Genomic DNA, 25,177 nt, shown 5'->3' on the forward strand with positions numbered 1-25,177 from the left:
GAGACACTGGGAGGACATACAACCTGACACAGAGCACTGTGCAGGCATCAGGCAGACATGGAAGTACTGCTGTGATCACTGTGTATCTGATCATAGACATTACAGGGGCTAATAAACCTATAATACATAGGTTGCAGTGTGTGGCAGTGGTCACTGGTCCCTCCCTCAGCAGCTGACTGACAGCCGCCGTGTGATTGGCATGGGGTGACCCGTTTGAATTCTCCCGCCCGGATGACGCGCCCGGCTGCAGGGGCGTTTCGGGTGACGCAGTAGGCGGCAGATCGGGTGTCTGCGAGTCTCCTCCCCCAGCAGTCAGTCCGAGTACATGGCGACTGCGGCAAACAACGAGCGAGAAGACGTAGGGCAAGAGGAACGGCTGAGCGGTGTGTGCGAGCGTTGTCACAGCTGCCAGTTACCTCTCCATATGAACCAGACGAGAGCTGTAAGTACCCGGAGCCCCGCTGCCTCCTCCCTGTGCCGGGGACTCCATTGTGTGAGTGACAATGTCTCCGGCAACTTAACAATGGGACCTCGCTGCCCGCTAGACCCCAGCCGCCCCCCCCCATCCCCGGTCCGCAGCTGCCCCCAGCCGCCCCGTCCTTCCCTCCCTCCCCGGTCCGCAGCTGCCCCCAGCCGCCCCCCTCCCTCCCCGGTTCGCAGCTACCCCCCAGCCGCCCCCCTCCCTCCCCAGTCCGCAGCTACCCCCTAGCCGCCCCCCTCCCTCCCTGGTCCGCAGCTACCCCCTGGTCCAGTGACACGTCTCAGCCGCCCTTGTCCCGCACGCACCGGGTCCCGTGGGCTCCCCGGGACATGTCACGGTAAGTCCTGTGACCCGCTCGTCTTTCACTCGGTCTCTAGCCTTCATCGCCCGGTCTATGGAGACCCCTGTACCAGCCTTTCCGTGCTACTATCCCATTATGTCCATACTGTATATCCGCCATATACCCCGCCTTGTGCCCGGTTATATGTATGACGCGGACACACTACATGTCTCCTTCCAGTGTGTGAGGGGACAGCGGCGCGGACTGCGGACCCGGCCTTTCGGGGTTTACGAAGACGGCGTAGCGGGCATGGTGAATCGGGAGCCACGTACAATGCGGCGGTGACTGACGTGCTGCCGGCCCAGCTGGCAGCTCTGGTAATGAAGCCGGGGAGGGGGCTGTACTCCGGCGTGTTTAACCAATGGGGGCCCAGACCCCCTCTCTCCAGTCTATTCATCTAGGGAGACACACACGATGCTGGTGGTGCAGCCTCTTACGTTTACTATTATTATTATGTGTATTCGTCTCACAAAGGTCCCTGCAGTAATAAGCGCTGCTGTGAGTAGATGGGATCATCTCAGCCTGGTATTATGTAGCATTACAGTCAGAGGAAGATCCCCTTTTGTTCCTAGTGCTGTGGTGTATATGTGCGTGTAGCATCTAGACTCTGAACAATGAGCATTAGCTCCGGGAGGGGGAGTTGGAAGTGGAACAAAAAAAAGTTGTCCCTTGCGATGACTCACATGGTTCATGTGCAACGTGGCCGCTGCTTGGGGCATAGGGCTTACCACGGCGTATCTGTACGTCTGCTCATATTAGGGCAGCGTTATGCGGATCTCTATTGTTGGTGCTGTGACACTACAAGGCGTATCATGTATATTGCCATTTGTAATACCCCAGCAGATACCACTGTATGCCATGTTTGTATGGCTAGTGCAGATGTGGTTAGATGTTCTCACACGAGTGACTGCTCTGAGAGAATGGGTAGAGTGATATTTTTTATGTGCTTGTGATAAGAGAATTTCCACTGGGAATTCCCTATAGACTGCCCCTAAACACATGTCACTGATGGTTACGTCAGAGCTCTATATGATTGCTCATTTGATTGGGAAAGCTGACTCAGTTGATCTAATCTTCGTGATGATGAATCAGTTGTCCTGGCATATAGCTGACAAATAATGTCTGAAATTCGTATGCTAGTGGTGAGTGGGAGTATAGTTCGTTTTCATTTGAATGTTAAAATGTAATGTTGTAATCTTCCATTTTTATATCTGCACTTAATTGATTTAATTACTTGTTCCAGTTTGACATTTCTGGTATTATGTAACATTATCACCAGATCGCATGAAGGCAATTTCCCATAAATTCTTTGTTACTTTATTGTAGATTCAGAAGTCTTTTCTATTTAGTCACCTTGCTGTTAATAATCTTGAAAGTATGAAATTAAATGTTTACTGTAGAACTTTATTTACAAGGAATGATCACTTGGCTATCTTGAAAAATCACTTGTATCTTGTGTTCTTGGTGCTAAAAATATAGTTTGTTCCATGAAGCTAGGAAAACTGCACATAACAGATATGGCTTTCATAATTTTATCTTTAGTGCACACCTTCCAAACTTGACAAGCCTTTACAAATTCCAGTGAACAGTGAGCCTAAAATGTCACTGTTGGTGTATAGCTTTTGAGAGCCATTTATAATGGATGCACACCTTGGCTTCTTTAAAAAAAAAAAACAATCTTGCTGGTTTCTAGATTTGTCTGACTGGTGCTTGTTTTCGACATTATTTTGTCCACCCTTGTCCATAAAGTTAGTCACTGTTAGATTCCCAGACTATATCAAAATGTTCGTTGACCACCAATAGACATTTTTCACTTCTGCATTTAGAAGTGCTTTCACAGTTGGACCTTTACAAAGTTCACCATCCAAATTAACATGCAAAACTGATAGAATCCGCAATAAAACATGTGAAATGCACCTATATGGGAAATATTTTATACATCCGTCCTGTACACATTTTTTTTTCCAGTACCTACTTTCCATATGAAATCATATGGAGGAGAAATAAATTATGAATGAACCCCAAGACTAAAATATTTTGTAGAGCCCACAAACTAGATGGAGCTCACCCTCTAGCAGAGGCACCAGAGTACTACCACCATATAACAGCCTTTTCTCCTTGTTTTTGTTTTTTGTGGTGGAACACCACAGTGCAGCTGATGGCATCTCCGTGTTACTCTGGGGTACGGTTTCTAAACAGGGCTCTCGCTGCTTTTCGAAATCTTCCTAATGTCTGTGGACTCCTGAATAGCAGTGCGTGTTTTCATGATCTACTCCTTGTGTCTTTGTACATGTGTTAGGGTATGTAGATTGCAAGCTCCACTGGGGCAAAGTGATGTGAATGATTAAATATTATCTGTAAAGTGCTGTATAATATGTAGATGCTATATAAATAACTTTGTAATTTAGCATATGGATAGCCTTATGCATTCAATTTATTGTAAGTCGTTTGATTTTGTGCTAAATAGTGGTGCTGAGTGGTTCAAGGATCCCCACTCAGCTGAAGGACAGGATGTGTTGTGTGGATCTGAAGGTGTTGAGTATTTACAACACGTTTCCTGTAGATCTTTTTTTTCTTTTCTTTCAGAGTGTAAATACAGTTAGTTACTCAGTGTCTTATCGGTTATTTTTCAGCTTAGTGTAGTATCTTCTATTTGGCATTGTCATTGAAATGTATCTGTATATTAAAGGATAAATCTGCTAGTTCTTTTCTATTATATTGAAGGGGTGTAAACAGAGTATTTAACAGTATATTTTGCGGCATATTCTCCGTTTTTCTGCACTGTATTTTTATGTTCAGATTATGTGCAATCTATAGGGTTTAGGAATAGCGCTGGAGCAATCAATGGCTTCCAGTTCATTATGGGAACAACTTTTGTGCCAAATTCTGTTTGTGAAATGTACAAAATTGTGACCAAATGTGGAATAAGGCAAATATTTCGTTCATCTATATACAGTAGTAGTTTTTGCCTTAATATTTCTTGTCAATGGATGGAATACAGACTATTCATTCATACTTGTTGTTTTCATTTGTATCAATGAAAATCCTGGTATCCACATTCCTTTCTAATTCTAACCTCTTTTGTTTTGTTTTTTTCCCTCTTTCTTTTCAGGTTTTCTGAGAATAAGATGGATGGCAGCTTTGATTGTGATTGTGGTGAGCTGGAGCCACCTGATCATTAACAGAAGAACTCTTCTGTAATTTAAGGTTTGACACGATTTCCTCTTCGGATGCACTGTATGCAAAAAACACCACCAGAATAAAATTTTCTAGTGCTTACCAGCACCATAGAATGACGCTGCTCAGGACCAGTTCAACACTGAATGTATCTGCACTGTGAGGAGGATGTTAATAGAAGCCTTTTTCTTTATTTATTCACATTTTTGTTTAGTGTTCACTTGTTTTGCACAGTAGTGACGCGTGCATAGTATGTCATTTCATTCCGTTTCACTTCCATTGAGTGTTTCTGTTGATGTTTGCTGGAATGCTGCATCTCTTGTGAACTATGAATTCTCTCATTTTTATACAGTCTAAACTGAGCGTTAGTATTTCTGCTTGTGGGATACACCAGGCCGGGCAGGCTGTTATATGCAATTAAAATTGAAGCAAACCATTCTAAAGAAGAGGTTTTCTTTGCTTTTGTTGTTTTTTTTTTTTTTTTTTTGTTTGTATTTTTAAGATATACTAAACCTTTTCTTTAGATACCAGCACTGGTTTGTCAAATATTTAGGGAAAGTGAATATCTTGAGGAAGGAAGTAAAGTAGCCAAAATGGCAGAGAAGTTTGAAAGTCTCATGAACATTCATGGATTTGATTTGGGCTCTCGATATATGGACTTAAAACCCCTGGGCTATGGCGGTAACGGCTTAGTTTTTTCTGCTCTTGATAATGACTGTGACAAGCGAGTGGCTGTGAAGAAAATTGTTCTGACCGATCCTCAGAGTGTCAAACATGCTTTGCGGGAGATCAAAATTATCCGGAGACTTGATCACGAAAACATTGTAAAAGTTTTTGAAATTCTCAGTCCTAATGGACAGTGCTTAACAGATGATGTGGGCTCACTAACTGAGCTGAACTCTGTTTACATTGTTCAGGAGTATATGGAGACCGATCTAGCCAAGCTCCTAGAGCAAGGCCCACTACGTGAAGATCACGCCAGGCTTTTTATGTACCAGCTGCTACGTGGGCTTAAATATATCCACTCGGCTAATGTGCTGCATAGAGATCTGAAGCCAGCAAACCTGTTCATAAATACTGAAGATTTGGTAGTAAGGATTGGAGATTTTGGTCTTGCGCGTATTATGGATCCCCATTACTCTCATAAGGTGAGTAAAATTCCTGTATACGTTTCAGTGGGATATGACTTGAAAACATTTGATGCTAACTAACCATATGGTAAAGTTTCTGAATAATTCTTGCCTTTATTTAGCTGCCTTATGTGTAAGTACATTCATCCATGAATTCATTGCTTTGTTTGTAAATTACCCATGGTATATAATGTAGGCCCCTGGTCATGTTTCATCGTGAACATTAGCTTGGTTAATAATGGTAATTTAAATTCCAGTCTCTTAGGGCTTGTCCAAACAAGCAGTGAATGGAGTACAGTAGCAGAGAATTGATTATAGAGATCTATTGATTTTTGCCATGCTGTCCGCATGGATAGGACACTGAAAGAAATGAATTAAATGCACCGCAATAGGAAAAGTCTGCAATATGAGATGCCACTCTTCTAGACAAGCCCTTAAGATGCCTGTATATAAGCACATGCATGTACAGCCTGCTAGGTCGGCTCTAAATCCCAGAGATCTAATCTGGTTGTACAGTGACCACACACTGCGTGAATATATTTGTAATTATCTGGATGCACTTTACACCTGTACAGGTAGATATCTGAAAACTCCCAATCTGATATTTATCACAATGTTCTGTCACTTTGTATGCACACATGCGGCGGTTGTTGAATAATTGGGTTTCTAATCGCCCATCAAAGTTGCAGTATTTATGGGTACTTAAAAGTCCGCCATTCTGCTGCATTTGTTTTTTACTGATACACTTTGCAGCAGGCTGTACGCAGCATGTAAACTAAAACACTGCGCTAAGTAATGAATATCTTGTGTAGTTAACAGTCTTAGACATTTAATAATGTACATAGTGTTATTTCATTTGTAATTGCCTTTCATCTCTTACTATTGATCCTGTTGACAGATTTAATTTATTTAATGAAATCGCATCAACTGGTCTAAAACTAGCATATCCTGTTTTTGTGTGTGTTTTTTTTTTTGTGGTGATTTCTTTTTAATCCCAATTCCTTCCATGGCTCCACAGTATTACACTCCATAATAAAAGTAAGCATGCCATTTCCATTGACTAAAGAAAAGCTATGCATTAATAAGTTTCAAACAAATGGGACTTCTGGGATTTATTATGAGCAGCAGTGTGCACATCCTGTTATGCATCATAATTACTGTATAACCTCATAGGGATTTGTGCTGTAATACAAGTTGTTGTTTAAGGACAAAGCTAATGTTGTTTATTCATGAGAAATGCTTATCCCCCTGCATTTCTATGCTTCTACATTCTGTCATTCTCTTGAAACACTTTAACATTTTAGTCGCTTATTAAAATGTTATACAAGTTAGGATTAGCTTTAAATTCAGCCACAGGTGACTTGTTTTATTCCGATCACTGAATGACCTGATCTGAACTTATTTGGACATAAATGTCCCAGGCAAATTGAGCATATCCTGTGATTTTGGTGGGCAAGTCAATTGAATGGTGCTTGAGGAGTGACCATATTATCTGTCCTGTCTTATTTTGTCAGAATTCCCCTACCTGGTTTATAATGATGGTCATATTTTGGTCATCTAAGGAGCTTGTTTTGGGTCCCAAATTTGAAAAATGGCATAGTATCTGCAGGTATATATGTAGTTAAAGGGAATTTCACACACACACAATTGCGTTCATTTCGTTTTCTAATTTATTCACTTCTAAAGCTTTGCCTAATCAAAATTGACTTTGTATCCATTTTTGCTTCTAACATCTGGAGACTCTTGTAGATTTCCAAATTCGGCACATTGATAGCAGGCCCAAGTTAGCTAGGATGTCCTTGTAACTTAAGAGGAAGAAATCTACATTTCCCAGCATGCTTTGCATTCATCATTCTGGCATGCTGTTACATAGTTTGTGTTTACCCATCAAATCACTGGCAGTATCCTCCATGATGTGAACCCTATACAGTGTTGCAAATAGATATTGGAATTGTCCAGCCAGGGATTTGATGTTGCCTGTGGCCACAGTGGAATATTGCCTGTAGCAGTGCTTGCTAGACTGTATAGACAGAAGCACTGTTTTATTTCAATAATTTAGCTGTTTTTATTATGTACATGTACTTACAGTAATATAGTGACCTGTAGTACATGTAGATTATTTTTTAAAAAAAAAAAAATTTTTACACCCATCCAGGGACATCTTTCTGAAGGCCTTGTCACAAAATGGTACAGATCTCCCCGCCTTTTACTTTCACCCAACAATTACACTAAAGCTATTGATATGTGGGCAGCTGGGTGCATCTTTGCTGAAATGCTGACTGGAAAGACCCTTTTTGCAGGTAAGTTGTTGGTCTGCTTTTGTTTAAAATATAATTCTACTCTTGTTAATTTATAGGGTGCCACAAAATTCTGTAAGTTGGGGAAATAGAGCGTAGTGCATTATACATTATGATACATTACAGGACAAATAAGCCTAATATAAAGCAATGAAAGGCCAATTATAGTACATTAAGAGTGTTGGAGATTGGGGTGAATGGAGGCCAGTTTGTTGTGGACAGATCTAGCTTTCCAGAGTGCAGGAGGAGGTAGTGGGGAGATATGGGTATGGTTGGCTGGATTGCAGGTACATGAGGGCAGTGGGTGGGGATAAAGCGCGCCCTAATGTTACAAATGCAGAAAATGGAGGAAGTAAAGAAAGGGGGAGGGTGTTGCTCAGTTGATGTGGAAGCGTTGGGGGTGCAAAAGATCAGGTGGAGTAGAGAGGCAGTGTCTCAACAGCTGAATAGAGCGTAAACACGATGCAGAAAATCATGGGGCTATGGAAAAAAAAAAGTGGAGCAATTACAGAAATAAAAAAAAAAGTGTTGCGTTAGAATACGCAGTAGCATGCTGCAATATAGAACTTTGAGGCAGTGGGACAGAGCAGGAGCTAGGCATGGCAGTGGGACAGAGCAGGAGCTAGGCATGGCAGTGAAAACAGGGAACCAAAAAAAAGAGAGCTGTATTATACAAAATTACAGAATTCGATAACATTTGTCCTTAAGCTTCCTCCTTCCCAACATCTTTTTAAAGGAACATAATCACCAAAATAAAGAAAATATTACTTTTCAGATATAATACAATACTTACTTGTGCTTTCCTAGCTGTGTAGACACATTAAAAAAAAATGTATTTATTGATTTTCATTGTATAGACCTTTTACATGTCCTCTCTGGCCATACACATTTCAAACTAGTTCCCTGGAGCAAGCTCTTGCTTCAGAGCTGCTGTAAATTTAAAGAAGACCTTTGTGTGCTGCAGCTGTCAGTGAGGAAACAATAGACTGATGAAAGTAGTAAAAACCTGTAGTTCCCGAACTGACACAATACTTTCTTTCTCTATCAGAATAGGGCAACATGTTGCTGTGCAACTGGGCCATACTGGTACTTGTAGTTCCACAATAATGCGAGAGGCACATGCTTCCTTTCTTACATGCAATGCTGCAATGTTCTTTGGTGTCCGCCCTGCACCTTACCATTTAGGATTGGGTAGTACCCTGCTCTGGACTTTTTTTTTTTTTTTTCCCCCCAATGAAAGGAATTGAGAGGTGTATATAATAGGTGCATGTTTATCTTGCGGTATATTGGACGGGTGTTAAGGACTTCATCCATAATGGACAGACCACAGGGACCGTACAGGTGTCATTCTCTGGGTCCTATGCATTTATCATTATAGTCATTCCCCTATTACAAAGAAAATGATAATCAAAATATAGAGCAAGTAACACATTTGCTAATGCTTTAAGTAGTTCCTATCTTGTGGTAATGCTGGCTTACATGTTTATAAACACATGGAGCATCTTAAAGAAATACAATCACATGTGTTTTATTTAAAAGCTAAATTACAGTAATTATAAAATAAAAATGCCCCCTTTTTTTTTAAGTGTTTGTATCTCTTTAGTATGTATGACAGCTGTCTTATGGGACCAATGTGACATCTTACAAGAAAGTTAGTTATTGTGACCAAGTGTAATTGCTAGAATTTTGTTTTCATGGCTAGACCACTATCTGCATCACTGCAGAGTTGTTACATAAAATGTGACTTTTAACATTTAGTGAATTAAACAAGGCCAACATTTTCTTTAATATTCTTTTATGATGGTTCAACACATTTTAAACCGCCTAAAGTCCATTTTATTTGTTCACCTGGCCTCCAGATGTTTTAACACCTTTTATTTTTATTGTAGTGTTTTGCCCTAATAATTACAATGTTTGCTTTTTAGGTGCACATGAACTTGAGCAAATGCAGCTGATTTTAGAGTCGATACCTGTTGTACATGAAGAAGACAGACAAGAACTTCTCACTGTAATCCCAGTTTACATTAAAAATGATATGACTGAGCCACATACTCCTTTAACACAGCTACTTCCAGGAATCAGCCCTGAAGGTGAGCTCCTCTAATGTTGAGATGCTTTAGCCTTCTATTCGTTTCTAATAAGCCATATAGTTACCTAAATAATCAATGCATAATATTATGTTTTGTTTGTTTTTTCCTTTTTATCAGCGCTAGATTTCCTGGAACAGATTCTGACATTCAGTCCTATGGATAGACTAACGGCAGAAGAAGCTTTGTCTCACCAATACATGAGCATCTATTCCTTTCCATTGGATGAGCCAATTTCCAGCCATCCCTTTCACATTGAAGATGAGGTAGATGATATATTACTGATGGATGACCACTACAGCCATGCATATACTTGGGAAAGGTAATGGCTTTGTTTTTATTGCCCTGTTTACAAATATCTTTTTCATAACTTGCAGACTCGATGTAAAACACTCTCAATGTTTTACAACAGTACCATCTTTGTAATCCTATTGTTCCGAATATATACACTTACTGTGTATCAAGACCAACACCGGCACATTTAATGGATGAGTGATAACTTGTGTTTATTGCAAATAAATGGCCTTGCTTCTATTATATATCGCCAGTATAGTTGTGGAGAACCATATTCTCACATTTATGTGCCACGGTGGTTAGCTAATAAACAATTAGGGTCCTTTCAATTTAGAGTTTGCTATGGACAGCCACACTTTACCATAGATTTTACACCTGGTCAAAGTCTTGATCTTTTGTACAAATATTCTGAAGAGAAAAAGAAAAGCTGTCAAATATACACATTTTAATATAATTTTTCAAAATGCAATAGAATTATAAATTATGAAATTTCAGTTTTGGCTTATATTATTACTTTTAAGCCTGTTACTGACTATTATTTTTTTGTTGTTTTTTTTTTTTTTGCTTATTTGGTTTTTTTTTAGATTCCCTGACTAGCAAGAATAGGATATTAGCTTTAGATCAATTTGAAAACATTGTTTTATTTTGCATTATGATTCATTTACATAGCTTCTATGAAAGATGGTCTTGAATGAAATTATTACATAGGTAGGAACGGGTCTGCTAAAGTTCTATAGTTTTTCAAAGGAAAAAAAATGACTTTTCTTTCTTTCTCAGATATCATGACAGTCAGTATTCCGACCACGATTGGCCTATACATAATAATTTTGAGGCTGATGAAGTTCAGCGCGATCCAAGGGCTCTTCTCTCTGATGGAAGTGATGAAGAAGAGGTTCAGGTAGACCCTCGCAAATATCTGGACGGGGATCGAGAAAAGTATCTGGAAGATCCAGCATTTGATCCACACTTTTCTCTTGAGCCTTCCTGGCAATACCAAAATCACCATGAAAACAAATATTGTGATCTGGAGTGTAGCCATACTTGTAACTACAAAATTAGGTCCTCATCTTACCTAGATAATTTAGTTTGGAGGGACAGTGAAGTCAATCATTATTATGAGCCAAAACTTATTATAGATCTTTCTAACTGGAAGGAGCAAAGTAAGGAGAAGACAGATAGGAGAGGCAAATCAAAATGTGAAAGAAATGGTCTGGTGAAAGCTCAGATAGCTCTTGAAGAAGCTTCACAGCAGCTAGTTGAGAAAGAAAGGGAGAAGCACAGAGAATTTGACTTTGATTCGTTTATAGCTGGTACTATTCAACTTAGTTTGCAACATGATTCTTCCAGTATTGACAAACTCAATGACTTGAATAGCTCTGTAACACAACTTGAATTAAAATCCATAATATCAAAGTCTGTAAGCCTAGAAAAACAAGAGAAAGGAATGGCCAACTTAGCACAGTTGGTTGTCAAAAACCAAAATTCTTGGGAAAGCCCGATCAGTAGTGGTGAAGAATGCTTCTTGATAGACCAGTTTTGTTGCGAAGTAAGGAAAGATGATCACGTTGAAAAAGAAAATACTTATACTGGTTATCTAGATAATTTATTTAGTAAGAAAGAAGAGCCAGAAGTGTTGGATCCTGATCCAATAGAAGATGGAAAGGTTGGGAGTAAAGAAAATGATGAGGGGTTACTGAGTTTTAGTGGTGACATCTTCCTTAATAAGCAGTTGGATTGCATTGGTATTCCCCAGTTTCAAAATCCAGTCGGCTCACCCCTTAAATCGATTCAAGCCGCGTTGGCACCTTCTGCTATGAAATCTTCCCCTCAAATCCCCCGCAAAACCTACAGCAGCATTCTGAAACATTTAAACTAAAACACTCAGTAATTTTTTTTCATATACTTCATCAATTGTCTTGTGTGTTTTTTGTTTGTTTGTTTTTTTTTTTTGTCTGTCCTTTTTTTTTTTTTTTTTTTTTTTTTTTTTTCCTTGCCCAAGTTTGTATTTTAGTATGTATTTAACTTTAGTTTTGTTTACCATTGTTTTTACAATCTAGAATTACTTTCTACATATTTTAAACTGGCATGGCATTTGCACACAAGTAAAAAAAAAAAGAAAAAAAAAGAACAACAAAATAATGCAACATATGTGGAGACAGGAAAAAAAATGCACTAAATGAAGTATAAATCAAATCAATTGCTATATTTCTCAATATTAAATGATCTTGCCTTGATGTGAACACAGTGAGACATTGCATAATTTTTAGTGAAATGTTAGTTAAATATTTTTATTTTCTAGGACCGTTCATAGTGTAGCTTTTTTCATATCCATTTCTTGAAACACATGATACCAGCAGCAACTAAAGAATGCAGATTTTGGTATGCATGTGTTATCTACCTCAAGGTAACCATTTGTGGCCATTTGCTAGCCACCAGTAGTGCTATCCATCATGCACCTCTGTTAAGCCAGCATTATTGTAGTAGCTATTGTTAAATTAGAAAATTGCAGAGATATTTATAAATGTTCTTGATTGCATTATATGTAGTGAAGTGTTTAATATGCAGTATTTTATTTATTATCATAAAGATGTTATGTGTTTGAAAAATTGGCATCTTAAATGGTTTAGAACAGTGGTGTACAACTTGTCTGTAGCTGTTGGACTACCCAGTATGCCTGATCTGACAAGGCATATTGGGGCTTTCAATTCCACAGCTAGAAAGTCTCAGGATGCCCTAGTCTGGTATAGAACTTTGATTTATGGTTTACATTTCTATATATTTAACCTGCATATTAACAGGTTGTGTTTTCACTTTTCTTTTCCCCAAATTTCTTCATTTCAAGGAAAGTGCTCACTGTGTATAGGAATTTGCAATTTCAAAGTGCTTGACAGAGCTCTAAAAACACCCATAGGAACTGCTTAAATATTAAATACTTCTAGAAACATTTTTTATTTTTTTATTGCAATGCTAAGAACAGCGTGCATGGAAGTATGGTACAACATTACTGTAAGTTTAGATTTGTCTCAGATTTTTTTTTCCTTTTACTGTATGTTTTTACTGAAAATTATTTTTATTTTGTTTCAAACCTGCATGAGAAGAATAGCATGTAGTATCTCAATTCTTTGGAAACTTGTTTTGCCTCTGAATTCTGCATACTATTTATGTACTATTGGTTCCCCTATTTAAGAAAAATAAAACATGGCCAGCAAAAATGGGATTTTGTTTGTCTCATTCGAATTTCTTTGCATTGATTAATTAATGGGAAACATTAATGTAAGTATGTCTTTGAAATAATAAATCTGATTTAAGTTTACAAATTAATGCGCTGCTTTACTTCTCTGCTTTAATATATTACAGGCTAAACCACGTTCAGAAAATGGTAGCAGCAGTCGTGGCACATGGGGTTCTAAAAATAAGCCAAGCAAAATCTAAAGAGGGGAAAAATATGAAATATATTTTTGTAGATTTATTAGTGCAACAAAATCGGAAGGCTATAAATTACTGTACCACTCTCCTATCTTGGCTTTCTTTGATTTTAAGCCTGAACACAGTTCTGGAAACTTAATCCATGTTGGTTGTCCAAACTTGGAGGGAGTACTGGTCTGACATGCCTCTTGGATGGGTATTTTTAAAGACAATGAAATGGGGGTCAACCCAGTTGTGTTGTGGGACTCGTTCAAGGCCTTTATAAGGGGTACCTTGATAAAGGGAGATTAGCGATTATTAAAAAACTTGACAAGCAAAAAGAGGAAGAGCTGAAGCAGAGATGCCAAGACCTTGAGGTTCTATCTGTTAGGTCTTGTGCTGTAGAGGATAGACTGAACTGGCTTCAAGCATAGTCTGTTTGGACTGATTTCTATGACGAGTACAGTCAAAGGCATCTCTTCTCCAGACATAATCAATATTTCCGATTTCTGAGGGAGCTACTTGACTTGTCTAGCAAGAGATGAAATGTCCAATAGGTCAATCCCAGCTATCATAGACAAATATAATGTTAAACAATATACAGGGGTCAAAATTGCGGAAGTGTTCTATGAATACTAAAGTAATCTATATTCCATGCAAGCTTGATACACCTCTATAACCAACCTTATAGGTCTAGGACTTCCAATTCTATCCCAAGAAGCGGTTGACCTCTTGGATTCCCCCTTTACTGAGGAGGAAATTGCGGCAGCCACCTCTTCATTTCCCAACCATAAAGCTCCGGGTGTTGATTGTATACCGATAGAAGTATACAAATAATCCTATAATCAATTGCTGGAGTATGGTTTACCCCCTCCTCTGTCTGATGCCATAGTCATCCTTATATTGAAACCTGATGAAGATCCTTATGTATCTGGGTTAATATCACCCTATCTCCACAGATGCTAAAATTCTATCCATACGGCTCAGTAGGTTCATTCATGAGACTGTCCATCCAGATCAGACGGGGTTTATGCCTGGCAAATATACACTTACTAATGTTAGACTATTTATGCAGATTGAGAGGACCTGGTCGACTGGGGAGAGGGCAGTGGTCGTGTCCTTGGATGCAGCCAATGCCTTTGACTCATTTGAGTGGGACTATATCTGGCATGTGCTGGTGCGTTTTGGCTTATGATCCAGGTTTATTAGTCTTGTTGGGCTACTATATTCAGCAGCAAGAATGAGTGTTAATGGATTCACGACAGCCCCGTTTGGTCTGGGTCGGGGAATTCGACAGGGCTGCCCTCTATCCTCTGCACTGTTTGCTTTAGCAATTGAGCCCCGGGCCTGTTTAATCTGCTCCCATGAGCGCATCAGAGGCATAAAGATGGGAGGAGTCACACAGCATATTATTGACTCCTATGCTGTCTTCATCTCACCTTTTTTAGAGGTGGTTGAGGAGTTTGGTTTATATTCAGGACTCAAGGTCAACTGTGACAAATCTGTTGTTTTTACGATGGGGTGGCATCCTCCGCCAAGTGCTGTGTACTGTTAGTCACTTCTGTGGACCAACATGTATACATATTTCAGTATCTGGATTAAAGCCCATGCATCAGAATACGTCGCTCTAAATATTGACCCAATAACAGAATATTTAAAGACCAAAAGCTATACATGGCGTAAGCTGCCTCTCGCGGTCTATAGTGGGATCAACCTAATAAAAATGGTGATCCAACCAAAATACTTACACCCCCACGAGCACTCCCCAGTGTATCTACCATTGAAGGTTTTCCAAACATTAATAAACAACTTTTTTCCCTTAATCTGGAGTGGTAAGAGAGCTAGGGTGTGCTTTAACACATTATGTAGAACCAAAAATTCAGGAGGACTGGTCCTGTCCAGTCTTAAAATTTATTATCTTGCTTCTCAACTTACACACTTGGGGCTAGATTTACTAAACTGCGGGTTTAAAAAAGTGGAGATGTTGCCTATAGCAACCAGATTCTAGCTATCATTTATTTAGTGCACTCTACAAAATGACAGCTATAATCTGATTGGTTGCTATAGGCAACATCTCCACTTTCTCAAACCCGCAGTTTAGTAAATCTACCCCTTGGTTAGGTGATACACAGAACACCACTTTCAGACACTCCTTGGGTGAGCAGCTGGACCCCTCTCTTGGAGCTTTGCAGGTTTTGTTATCTAAGCACAGACCTAGCAAGATGGCACCTATAATAAGACGTAAATCAATTATTTGGGCAATATCACATGCTCTTATGAGAGATGAAGGGTAAGACACGGACACTCCCTTATGCTTCAATACTGGTTTTAGGAAACTGGTTGGGTTGGGGAAGGGTCACTGCTGTGGAGGGATGCAGGAATTCACACTATTGGTCAAATATATATAGATAATCAATTAGCTACATATGAACAATTGGGAGTGACCTTCCCATTACCCAACAATCAGTATCTGCAGCTGAGAGATGCACTGAATGCCCAGGTTCCTGAGGGTTTGCATCATATGTCATATTCTCAGATTAAAAATATATTATGATCTGTAGGGTCATATAAGACTATTTCTGTGCTCTTAGCCTTATTATTGCCTCAGGTGTCCCCGAGAGGATTAGGTCTGCTCAGAATAAAATGCGAAGCCGATCTAGAGGTTCTTTCTGATGGGGAGTGGAATATAGTGGTGGGAAATACTAGACATGCCACAGTTTGTTTGTCTTAAGATTCAGCAGATCCATTTTTACACTGTACACAGAGTATACTTGACACCATCCAAGATGCACACAATGGGACTGCGCACCTCTTCGGAGTGTCCTGATATTACTGAGAGCACTTTTTGGCATCTTTTATGGTCATGCCCAGTTGTCAATCCTTCTGGAGCCAAATATGGGACTGCATCTCCTCCACACTACCCCTTTGTTATGCCTTAAGATCTATCTGTTTGGCACTACACTAAAATAAAATGTAAGTAACCCACTCTTCAAATATATATTTACCTTAGCCTCCCTAGGTAAGGTTATTATAGCTAAGGAATGGATGGCGACTGAACCACCTAGGATACCTCACTAGATCAACCTAGTTACTGAAGTATGAAGGCATGAATGGTTCATGTATGAAAGTAGAAAGGCCATACATAAATACCATAAGATATGGCACCACTGGTATAAATAATGTTATCCACCTTTATCAGGATGATATGATGGATTTGGGGAATCACCAGGTGGATGGTTAGCCATCAGCCCTTTGCAGCTTCATTAAATTTGACCTGGAGTGCAATAAAAATACTATTATGGCATCCTCAGCCTAAAACTTCACAAGATATCACTGTATAATGTTTATGGTGACATAAGCAGGCATAGATGTTTATTGTAATTGGATGGTTGATGTTATTTGTATGTTTATAACTAAAAAAAATCTCAATAAAAATACTTTTAAAAAAATATATAAATTACTGTAGATACAATTTTGATGTCTCACTCAGGGCCTGGGTACTTAAGCTCTGGATACACTGAAAACAAGTAGAATGTATGCAGTATGGTTATGGTAAGACTGGTGAACATTTAAGGCAATATGACTTATATTGTGGCCAAGATTGACACTGGGAATAGTTCATAAAACAGCTTTGTTCAGCTCTAAAGGTAAATGTTTTTCTTGTCAATGTCCTTCTGTTGTGCTCTATAGCAGGACTGAGTGTTCTTAAACGCAACTTTAAGCTTATGTATAAAGATGGGTTTATTATTGAGGAAAAACAAACCAAGAAATATTTCACTTTTTACAGCAAGTGAGACTTTACCTCAGTGTTCCATGGGGGTAATCCGTATTCCTAGCAACGGAAGAAAACTTTTTTTTTTATTAAAATTGCATTGATTTATTTTTTTGGCAAAAGGCAGTTCACATAAGATTGGTGCCCAAAGATGCCTGCGTAACTACATCCGAAAAACATGTATTTGAAGTTTGGCATTTGCAATCCAGACATATTGTAGCAATTGATGAACTGAGCAATTTGGACAAATTTGTGTACGTCCACATTGCCGTTTTCTTGTTCATATTCAAACAAGCTACCTACCACTTCCAAAACAGCTAATGCTTTCGTACCACCTGAACTCATTTGGGTATTAAATGATTTGATATTTGCTTGCAGAGAATAGGGCCAAAATGTGTCACATTTGCCTTATTTGGCTGATCAAATCTCCATGTGGGTCATGCATAAGACTGGATTTAGTGGGCAATTAGAACATTTGAGGGATTATTTTAAACAAACTGAAATGTGCTGAGATATTACTCCTGTGTGGCTGCAATGCAGATATGCATTCTGTCTTCATTCCTGTTTTGAGCTGTTTTATAAGTGGCAATCAAACAAAGGCAGGTAGTTGATATATTGTATTACACATTTTGACACTAAACACACAATAACTTATAACACTTGGGTTTGTGAATAATTCAGGGAAATTACCCTTCCAGTGTTTATTTCTTCAAAGGTCTGCTGAGGCTTGTGGACCAAAGTTGATCCCTTGGTGATTGTAATGACTAACCTCAGTCTGTATAGGACATTCTAAGAGGAGCAATTGCCAGTGATTAGCAATTTTATTTACATAATAACACATTCATATTTTTCATGACTGATTTGTTAGGATCATTTTTTCAGATTTTTTTTTCAAATCAAAACATTTTAATGCAGGCAATTTTAGATTATGATTAATATATAGTCCCTAGAACAGGATGATATTGTGTTTTTAAATAATAGTAACATAGCCCATATCTGGATATTTAAATGTAGTTCATTACAAATTACTAGATCTTTCAAGTTATTTGGAGAACAGAGTACATTATGCCTAACTATTTTACTTGCTCTCAAGACATTTGTATGCTTTCATTTTTGTATCCACATTTGTTATTGTCATTCTCAAACGGAGCCATTTGCACAAATATCCACGTCTCCAATAAGTTGCCAAAAGAAAAACTGTCTGCAGTAGATTTCTGTCTTCAAGAGAAACCTGGACAATGGAGTGAGATCTTCTAAATGAAATGGCCAATGAAGCCAACATTTGACATTGAGAGATATAATAATATAATGAAAGGCTGAATTGTTGGAGAAGCTTTAGCTGTAGTGGAATGTGGATATACTTTAACAGAGCTAGAGTGGAATGTAAGACCAAACAACACATTTTACCTGGATAATGTAATTTTAATACAACTGTACTAAGAAAAAAAAATATCTGGGTGTTAAGTATATGGCATTGGGCATCACCTTTTAAGATCAACAGCTGTTAACCATAGTGAGCTGAAATGATAAATCTAAAAATAAAGTAATAGTATTGACTTTTTTTAAACCAGACTGGAGATAATGTGACATGGTTTGAAAACATGTTTCTCCCATAACGCTGTTTATTTATATAAACTGTAAACAACAGATTGATGTCATACATGTTTGACAGCTTGACTTAATGTGTAGTAAAAACTGCAGAGTCCCTTCAATCTGTTCAGAGACGCTGCCTGGGAATATTGGATACACAACTTCTAAGTAAGAGATTTAAGCACATTTAATTAGTGTTTTGTTTTTTTAATATATCAACATGGACCCTTATTTGCCTAGACCTGTCTTTCATTGTTATCAGTGATATATTCTAGCTGTAAAGTGCAGTGGAATATGTTTGTGCTATATAAATGTTTGCCTCCTTTCCCCAAGGTTATTTGATTTTTTTATTTCCCCAATTTTTACTTAAGTTATGCCCACACAAAGATTTTGGTTGGTGAATGAGAAGTAGGAATCCAACAAGATGGAAAATTTAGGTTGTCAGATGACTCCTGTTGCCAAATATATGAGGTCATTGGCTGACCCTAAAAGCAGTGGTTCCAAAACTTTTTCAGTTCGCGGCACCCTTAGAGTCTCCATAATTTTTTTCAAGGCACCCCTCTAAAATAATTACAGAGCAGTACCGTTTTATAAGTAGTTGGGTCAAAATAACGTAATAAGTATTTAGGTCAGGACAGAAATACTTAGTAAGTTGTTTGCAAAAATAATACACATAAATCCAAGGGGAAATAATATTTTTATATATTTTTTTCTATTATATTTCTGTCAAAGAATAATTTACAGCTGATACTAAGAGGAATAAGATCAAACAAAATAAAACAACAACATATACAAAAATCATCACTGCATTCCTTCATCCACACACTGTGCAGTCCTTCATCCACACACTATGCCCCCTTCATCCACACTCTGTGCCCCCTTCATCCACACTCTGTGCCCCCTTCATCCACACTCTGTGCCCTCCTTCATCCACACACTGCATTCCTTCATCCACAAACTCTATGCCCCCTTCATCCACACTCTGTGCCCCCTTCATCCACACTCTGTGCCCTCCTTCATCCACACTCTGTGCCCTCCTTCATCCAAACATTCTGTGCCCTCCAGCCACACTCTAGCCCTCTTCATCCACACTCTGCCCCCTCTTCATCCTCACTCTGCCCCCTCTTTATCCTCACTCTGTCCCCTCTTCATCCTCACTCTGCCCCCTCCATTCTTTTGCTCCTCCATTGCTGTTTCCTATCACCATTTCCCCTCCACCTTCTTTACTTACAATACTTGGCCTTCTTTCTTCTATTTCTTCTGTCTTCTCTTCTGTTTTCTTACCAATCCGGCGGCGCCTAGGACCAAGCAACCTCCTCTCTCCCGCTGCTTCTCACTGAATATGTCGGACGTGATGATGTCACGCCCGACATTCAGTGAGAAGCGAAGAGGGAGAAGGATGCTGGGTCCCATGTGCCGCCAGATTGGTAAGTTTTTTTGTTTTGTTTTTTCTTCCTGACCACGACACCCCTGTGACAGCGCTGCGGCACCCCTGGGACCCACCGCGCACACTTTGGGAACCGCTGCCTTAAAGAATGGTTTTTATTTTTTAAAATAGAGTTGCTAAACCCAAATGGCATAGTTAAGTCCTTTTGTCATATCGTTTCCCAGGTTAGATATAAGGTATCTATTGGAAACCTGATCTAAAGCCTCCGCTCTTTAGGTGGCAGGGGTTGTATACTCACCGCTGGATAAGCAACAGTACCACTATCATGCCGTCTAGTGAAAAAGAACACATGATGGGATGGTGCATGACTCTGACAGTAAATGCGTAATGCCTCAGTGTTTGCTGAATAGATAACGCAAAACACTTTAAAATAAAATGGAAAACCGTAGATCAGCATGGTGAAATAGACATAGCAGGGCATGCGATAATGGTCTAGCTCTCCCAGTTTTCCTTCTCCCCTAGTTTCTCCCCTAGTGTCAAAAATAGCTGTCAAAAATATATCGCAATCAATATGATAAAACCATACATTTATTACAGATATCAAAACAAATAACATATTTCTAAAACAAATAGGAAGATTTATCTCCACATAAATAACCAAATGTTAACAGTGCATATATTACATTAATCCCAAATGTCCAGGTAACTCAAGGTAAGCAGATGTCAATCATATACAAGGTGCAAATTTGCATTCCCACACAACTAACAGCACAAACTTGTTCTTGCTGTGTCAAATGTCTCAATAGCGCTAGATGGAGATCCAAATCTCAAAACAACGTGAGTGACCAGTTCACTTATAATAAAAACAAAAAACAAATTTGTGCGCATATTTGAATCACTGTCCTTAATCCAACAGCATCTGGAGCTGTGCAGAGGTTGCATGCATGTGAACATTTATTAGCTGTCTTACCCAGTCTGATGAAGTGGGAGAAAACTTTCCCTTTCTGGTTGATGACACAGGCGAAGAATACTCCATGTTCTAGGTCTCTCTCCACACTGATGTGTTTGCTGGTTGTGCTCACTCCTGATCAGATTAGACACAGTTCTGGTCTCTAAAGCGCAGCATGTAAAAGCGCATCAATAATGTAAGTAACACTTGTCCATTCATAGACCTAGGGGCTAGATTTACTAAGCTGTGGGTTTGAAAAAGTGGCGATGTAGCCTATAGCAACCAATCAGATTCTAGCTTTCATTTATTTAGTACCTTCTACAAAATGACAGCTAGAATCTGATTGGTTGCTATAGGCAACATCCCCACTTTTTCAAACCCGCAGCTTAGTAAATCTAGCCCCTAGAGTGCTTACTGTGGGAAAGAAGTTCATGTGATGCGTTTTGTCAGTATACTTTCTCAAAGAATATATATATTTTTTATTGTCCTTGTAGTAGACTTTTGTTTAGTATATATTTAATCTTATCAGGACTGAGCACAACCAGTGAACTTATTTCCCACATTAGCAGAGGCTCAGGACATGGATAGCTCTACCTCTTATGATTTGCACACGTTGTACAGAGTATGGGCACCTAAAGGCTACATATGTAATCATCATTAGTTAAGCAATAAAAATACTATTTAATCCTATTTAACTTAATCTACATTTGAATTGATGGCACTCAATGTTATTTTTCTTCCTGTATTAAGGACATCATTTGGACATGGTTCTGCCACTGATATAAGTTGAAAAGTGATGCTGCAGTTATATTTTTTTAACATATAAAGCAAAACTAATGCATTAAATTACTGAACACAAATAATACCTTATAGTGTCCATTTTTATAAAACCACTAAGTATTATTTTTCATCTATATTTCAGCTTTTACTTCTGTTAAGCTATGCAAACTGCTGCAGATTTATTGCTATCATTTAAAATAAACTTTCATGGTTAAAAAACTTGCATTCCTATGTCAATAGGTGATATGATAATATCAATGGAAAGGATGTTAGTCAAATGCCTGTCTTATTCCAAGCTTCCCTGCAGATTTTCATGTATCCAGGTTCCTAATTAAGAATTTCTTTCATGTAAAAGAGGGGAAAACATTTTCAAATACTGAAAAATATATATTGCCTCTGCACGCAACACGAAATCTGGTTATCTAAATTTTTAGACTGGAACCTTGTTACCAAATCATTTAGTCAAATATTAACCATCCTTACTTTACACACTAATGACACATTTTCCACTGTATAATTATTGCTTCATTCCATTTTGTAATCTTGGTTCCTGGAAACTAGCTTAGCCTCAAGAGAGATAACTGCACTTGATACAGGTGGTAAATAGAAATTACCAATGTGTGTGATGATTAAACCAAGATGAATGAAAACTGGTGCTTTGAGAATCGAAATGCATAGCAATTATTGGATTCCACGTAGTAATGGTAGTTTAATCCTGGGATTATAGTACAACCATTTCCTACCTTATTCCCACATTGAACATAGCCATGATGTAGGAGCTACCGGGTCTAGCTCTGAAAATGTGAGCAGTCTTCTTTCACAATACTGGCGAAAAACCCATCCTCCTGATCTCCAAGTAGGCTGCACTGCAAATCCTACTGTACACAAAACATGGTCTCAGCATGACATTTGTTTAAAAAAAAAATCTTCGTGTCAGTGTTTAATTAATAAGACCCAGAAGTCACATCAGGTGCTTACAATACTGAATAGAACAATTTTAAATGTATGTCACTAAGCTTAAAAAAAGCACTTGCTTCAAATAATTAACGCATGTTGTTTTCAAATTTACAGACATTTTACATTTTCAATACCCATATGGAGCAAGGGTTTTTACAAATTTTTCACATACTTATTATTTATTGTCACAAAACAAATTTTGTCTCTCTAGTAACAGAGTAATCTTTTGATTCGTTAGGGTGTGCACTGAGATGTCCCATATCCCAATTGGCATATTGGGGTTTCCATGTCCAGGTTGGTTCATTCAGTCAAAGTTTTCCAGGGTATTGAGGACATACTTGCCAACTCTCCCGGACTCCCGAGAAAGTGTGGCAATCTCCCTGAATACGGTTCAAACGTCGCGATTCACCGGGAATAGCGGCGTTTGGCCCCACTGTAAAATGACGCGATTTGCATCATTACGTAATGGGGCGGGGCTAAAATGACACGATTTTTGGGGCCCCGCCCCCTACACTCCTACCTCCTACTAGCAGCTCCCGGGAAAAAAAAATGAAATGTTGGCAAGTATGTGTTACAAGCAGAAGCAGGGACGACAAGAAAGGGCTAACATACATTTTGTTTGAAGGGGAGGCACAAGTAATAGACTTGGCCAATTGATAAGACTGACCTCACATATGCTTTTTATCTGGTATTTGTGTATTTGGGATCCATGAACACGTGTCTAAAATAGAGCAGAATTATTCTCATGGTACCATACACTCTTGACCTTTTTCTAACATCATTTTGCATGTTTCATAAATTGATTCTGTCAGTGCGATCATGATTGGATTCATAATGATGTCTGTCTCACATTCAGGAGCCCATCTCTAAATTTTATGTCAACTGACACTCTCCCATAGTGTCCAACAGCATCTTAAAATTTCAGTTACCTGGGAGGTCTCCTATACACTTAATCACTAGTTATACACCAGGAGAATGCAATCTCTACTCGGCTGTTGGTCCCACTGATCTCAACTGTGATTGCTGTTTCCATATCTGTTCTGCTGCCCACTGAGCTTAACTGTGATTGATGTTTCCATATCTGTTCTGCTGCCCACTGAGCTTAACTGTGATTGCTGTTGCCATCTTTAATAACAGAACCTACTGAGTCAACGTCCTGGACCGCCTGTAAAACCTCAATAAACCCCAGCCAGAGGATGATAACTCAGCCTCAACCTACTCCATTGTCCTGCACATTTTGAATTGATTGTTTCTTCCCACTTGTTACCTATCCTAGCTAATCCATCTCCCACATCACTCCACCTACTTCATTTACCTTCTCTACAAACTGTTTTCCAGCATCCTATTTCTCCCATATTATTTACCCTTCTCTACTTCCTTCCTTGCTAGTCTGCACCCATGAACGGTTTTGTTTGGTGCACCCACCACACACACTGGCTTACATACGCATAAACTAACTTCACGCCCACAAATCGTCCTTGCATGTCCTCTTTCTCTTGCAGCGACATCTCACCCAACCCTGGGCCCTTTTAATCCCCACTATCTGCTCAACCTCTTTGTTCTTCCCCAAAACTTTCTATCTTATCATCATGGAAGACTGCAAAAGAGTGAAGGACTTTTCTGCATGGAACACATCGGTTGCAGCCACCACACTAGTTTCAGGTGACTACTGACAGAAGTAAGGAGCATACAGGTCAGGATGAGGGGGAGGAAGCTAAGGTTCGTATTTCCATTCCCTATCCACATATCTCTACTACCATCCCAACCCTTTTCCTGTGCATGTTATAATGTGAGATCTGTTTGTAACAAAGTTCCATCTATAAATAATCTATTATTTACTTCATTTCTCTAATATCCAGGTAATCTTCTAACTGCCTTCGCCTCTTTGCCACCTTCAACTCACTTCTTTGCCCACCTGCAACTGCTCTCCCTTCCTCCCTCACAGCCCATCATTTTGCCCCCTATTTCAAAGACAAAATCAATGTTCAACAAGATATTTCCTCATGACTAATCCCTCACAACCCACTGAACATTAACCTATTCTACACTCTTCAATCTACCCTCAGTTCATTCTCTCCAATAACCCACAAAGTCTCTGCTACACCCTACACCCTCTCTCACCCTACAACCTGCCCCCTTGATCCTATTGCCTCCCAACTTCTCTCCTCCCTCTCCCCCACTTCATGTCCACCTCTAGCTCACTATTTTAATGTATCTTCCCATCTTTTAAGCGCAGCTCATCTCGCCAAACCTAAATAAAATCTCTCAACCCAACTTCTCTCTCTCCATTTACTTTATCTCCTCTTGTTTGCCGCCAAATACTTGTACGACCCAGCTCTCTCACTTTCTCTCCTCTCATTCCATTCTTTTCTCTCTGTTAAAGGGTGTCCTCCACCAAGATTCCACTAATACTGCACTCACCATAGTGATCAATCAACTACTTACATCAAACTCTAAGGGTCACTTCTTCATACTCATCCTCATGGACCTCTCTGCTGCTTTTGACACTGTTGATCACCTCATTTCCTGCA

General features: G+C 39.1%; 1 protein-coding gene across 2 annotated transcripts; it reads left to right on the plus strand.

Moving 5' to 3' along the window:
* The first annotated feature begins 287 nt into the window (after positions 1 to 287).
* On the plus strand, positions 288 to 13,023 carry MAPK6 (mitogen-activated protein kinase 6). 2 transcript variants are annotated; one of them, XM_075208003.1, is made up of 6 exons: positions 288 to 442; positions 3,934 to 5,146; positions 7,284 to 7,428; positions 9,351 to 9,515; positions 9,633 to 9,834; positions 10,584 to 13,023. In XM_075208003.1, exons 2-6 carry the CDS (start codon positions 4,592 to 4,594, stop codon positions 11,680 to 11,682), a joined length of 2,166 nt encoding a protein of 721 aa, XP_075064104.1. In that variant the 5' UTR covers positions 288 to 442; positions 3,934 to 4,591; the 3' UTR covers positions 11,683 to 13,023. The 2 variants fall into 2 exon arrangements, with proteins under 2 accessions (XP_075064104.1, XP_075064105.1); XM_075208004.1 differs by lacking the exon at positions 288 to 442 and adding an exon at positions 1,622 to 1,963.
* The last annotated feature ends 12,154 nt before the right edge of the window (positions 13,024 to 25,177 follow it).

This window comes from Mixophyes fleayi, chromosome 4, assembly GCF_038048845.1.
Source record: "Mixophyes fleayi isolate aMixFle1 chromosome 4, aMixFle1.hap1, whole genome shotgun sequence".
NCBI classification, from domain to species: domain Eukaryota; kingdom Metazoa; phylum Chordata; class Amphibia; order Anura; family Limnodynastidae; genus Mixophyes; species Mixophyes fleayi.

What these genes read in the sequence shown, in the direction of transcription:
- MAPK6 (XM_075208003.1), top strand. Translation starts at nt 4,592, where the DNA reads ATGGCAGAGAAGTTTGAAAGTCTCATGAACATTCATGGATTTGATTTG. An exon ending in ATCCCCATTACTCTCATAAG is followed by an intron (nt 5,147 to 7,283) that starts GTGAGTAAAATT and finishes ACACCCATCCAG; the next exon opens with GGACATCTTTCTGAAGGCCT. An exon ending in CATGCATATACTTGGGAAAG is followed by an intron (nt 9,835 to 10,583) that starts GTAATGGCTTTG and finishes TTTCTTTCTCAG; the next exon opens with ATATCATGACAGTCAGTATT.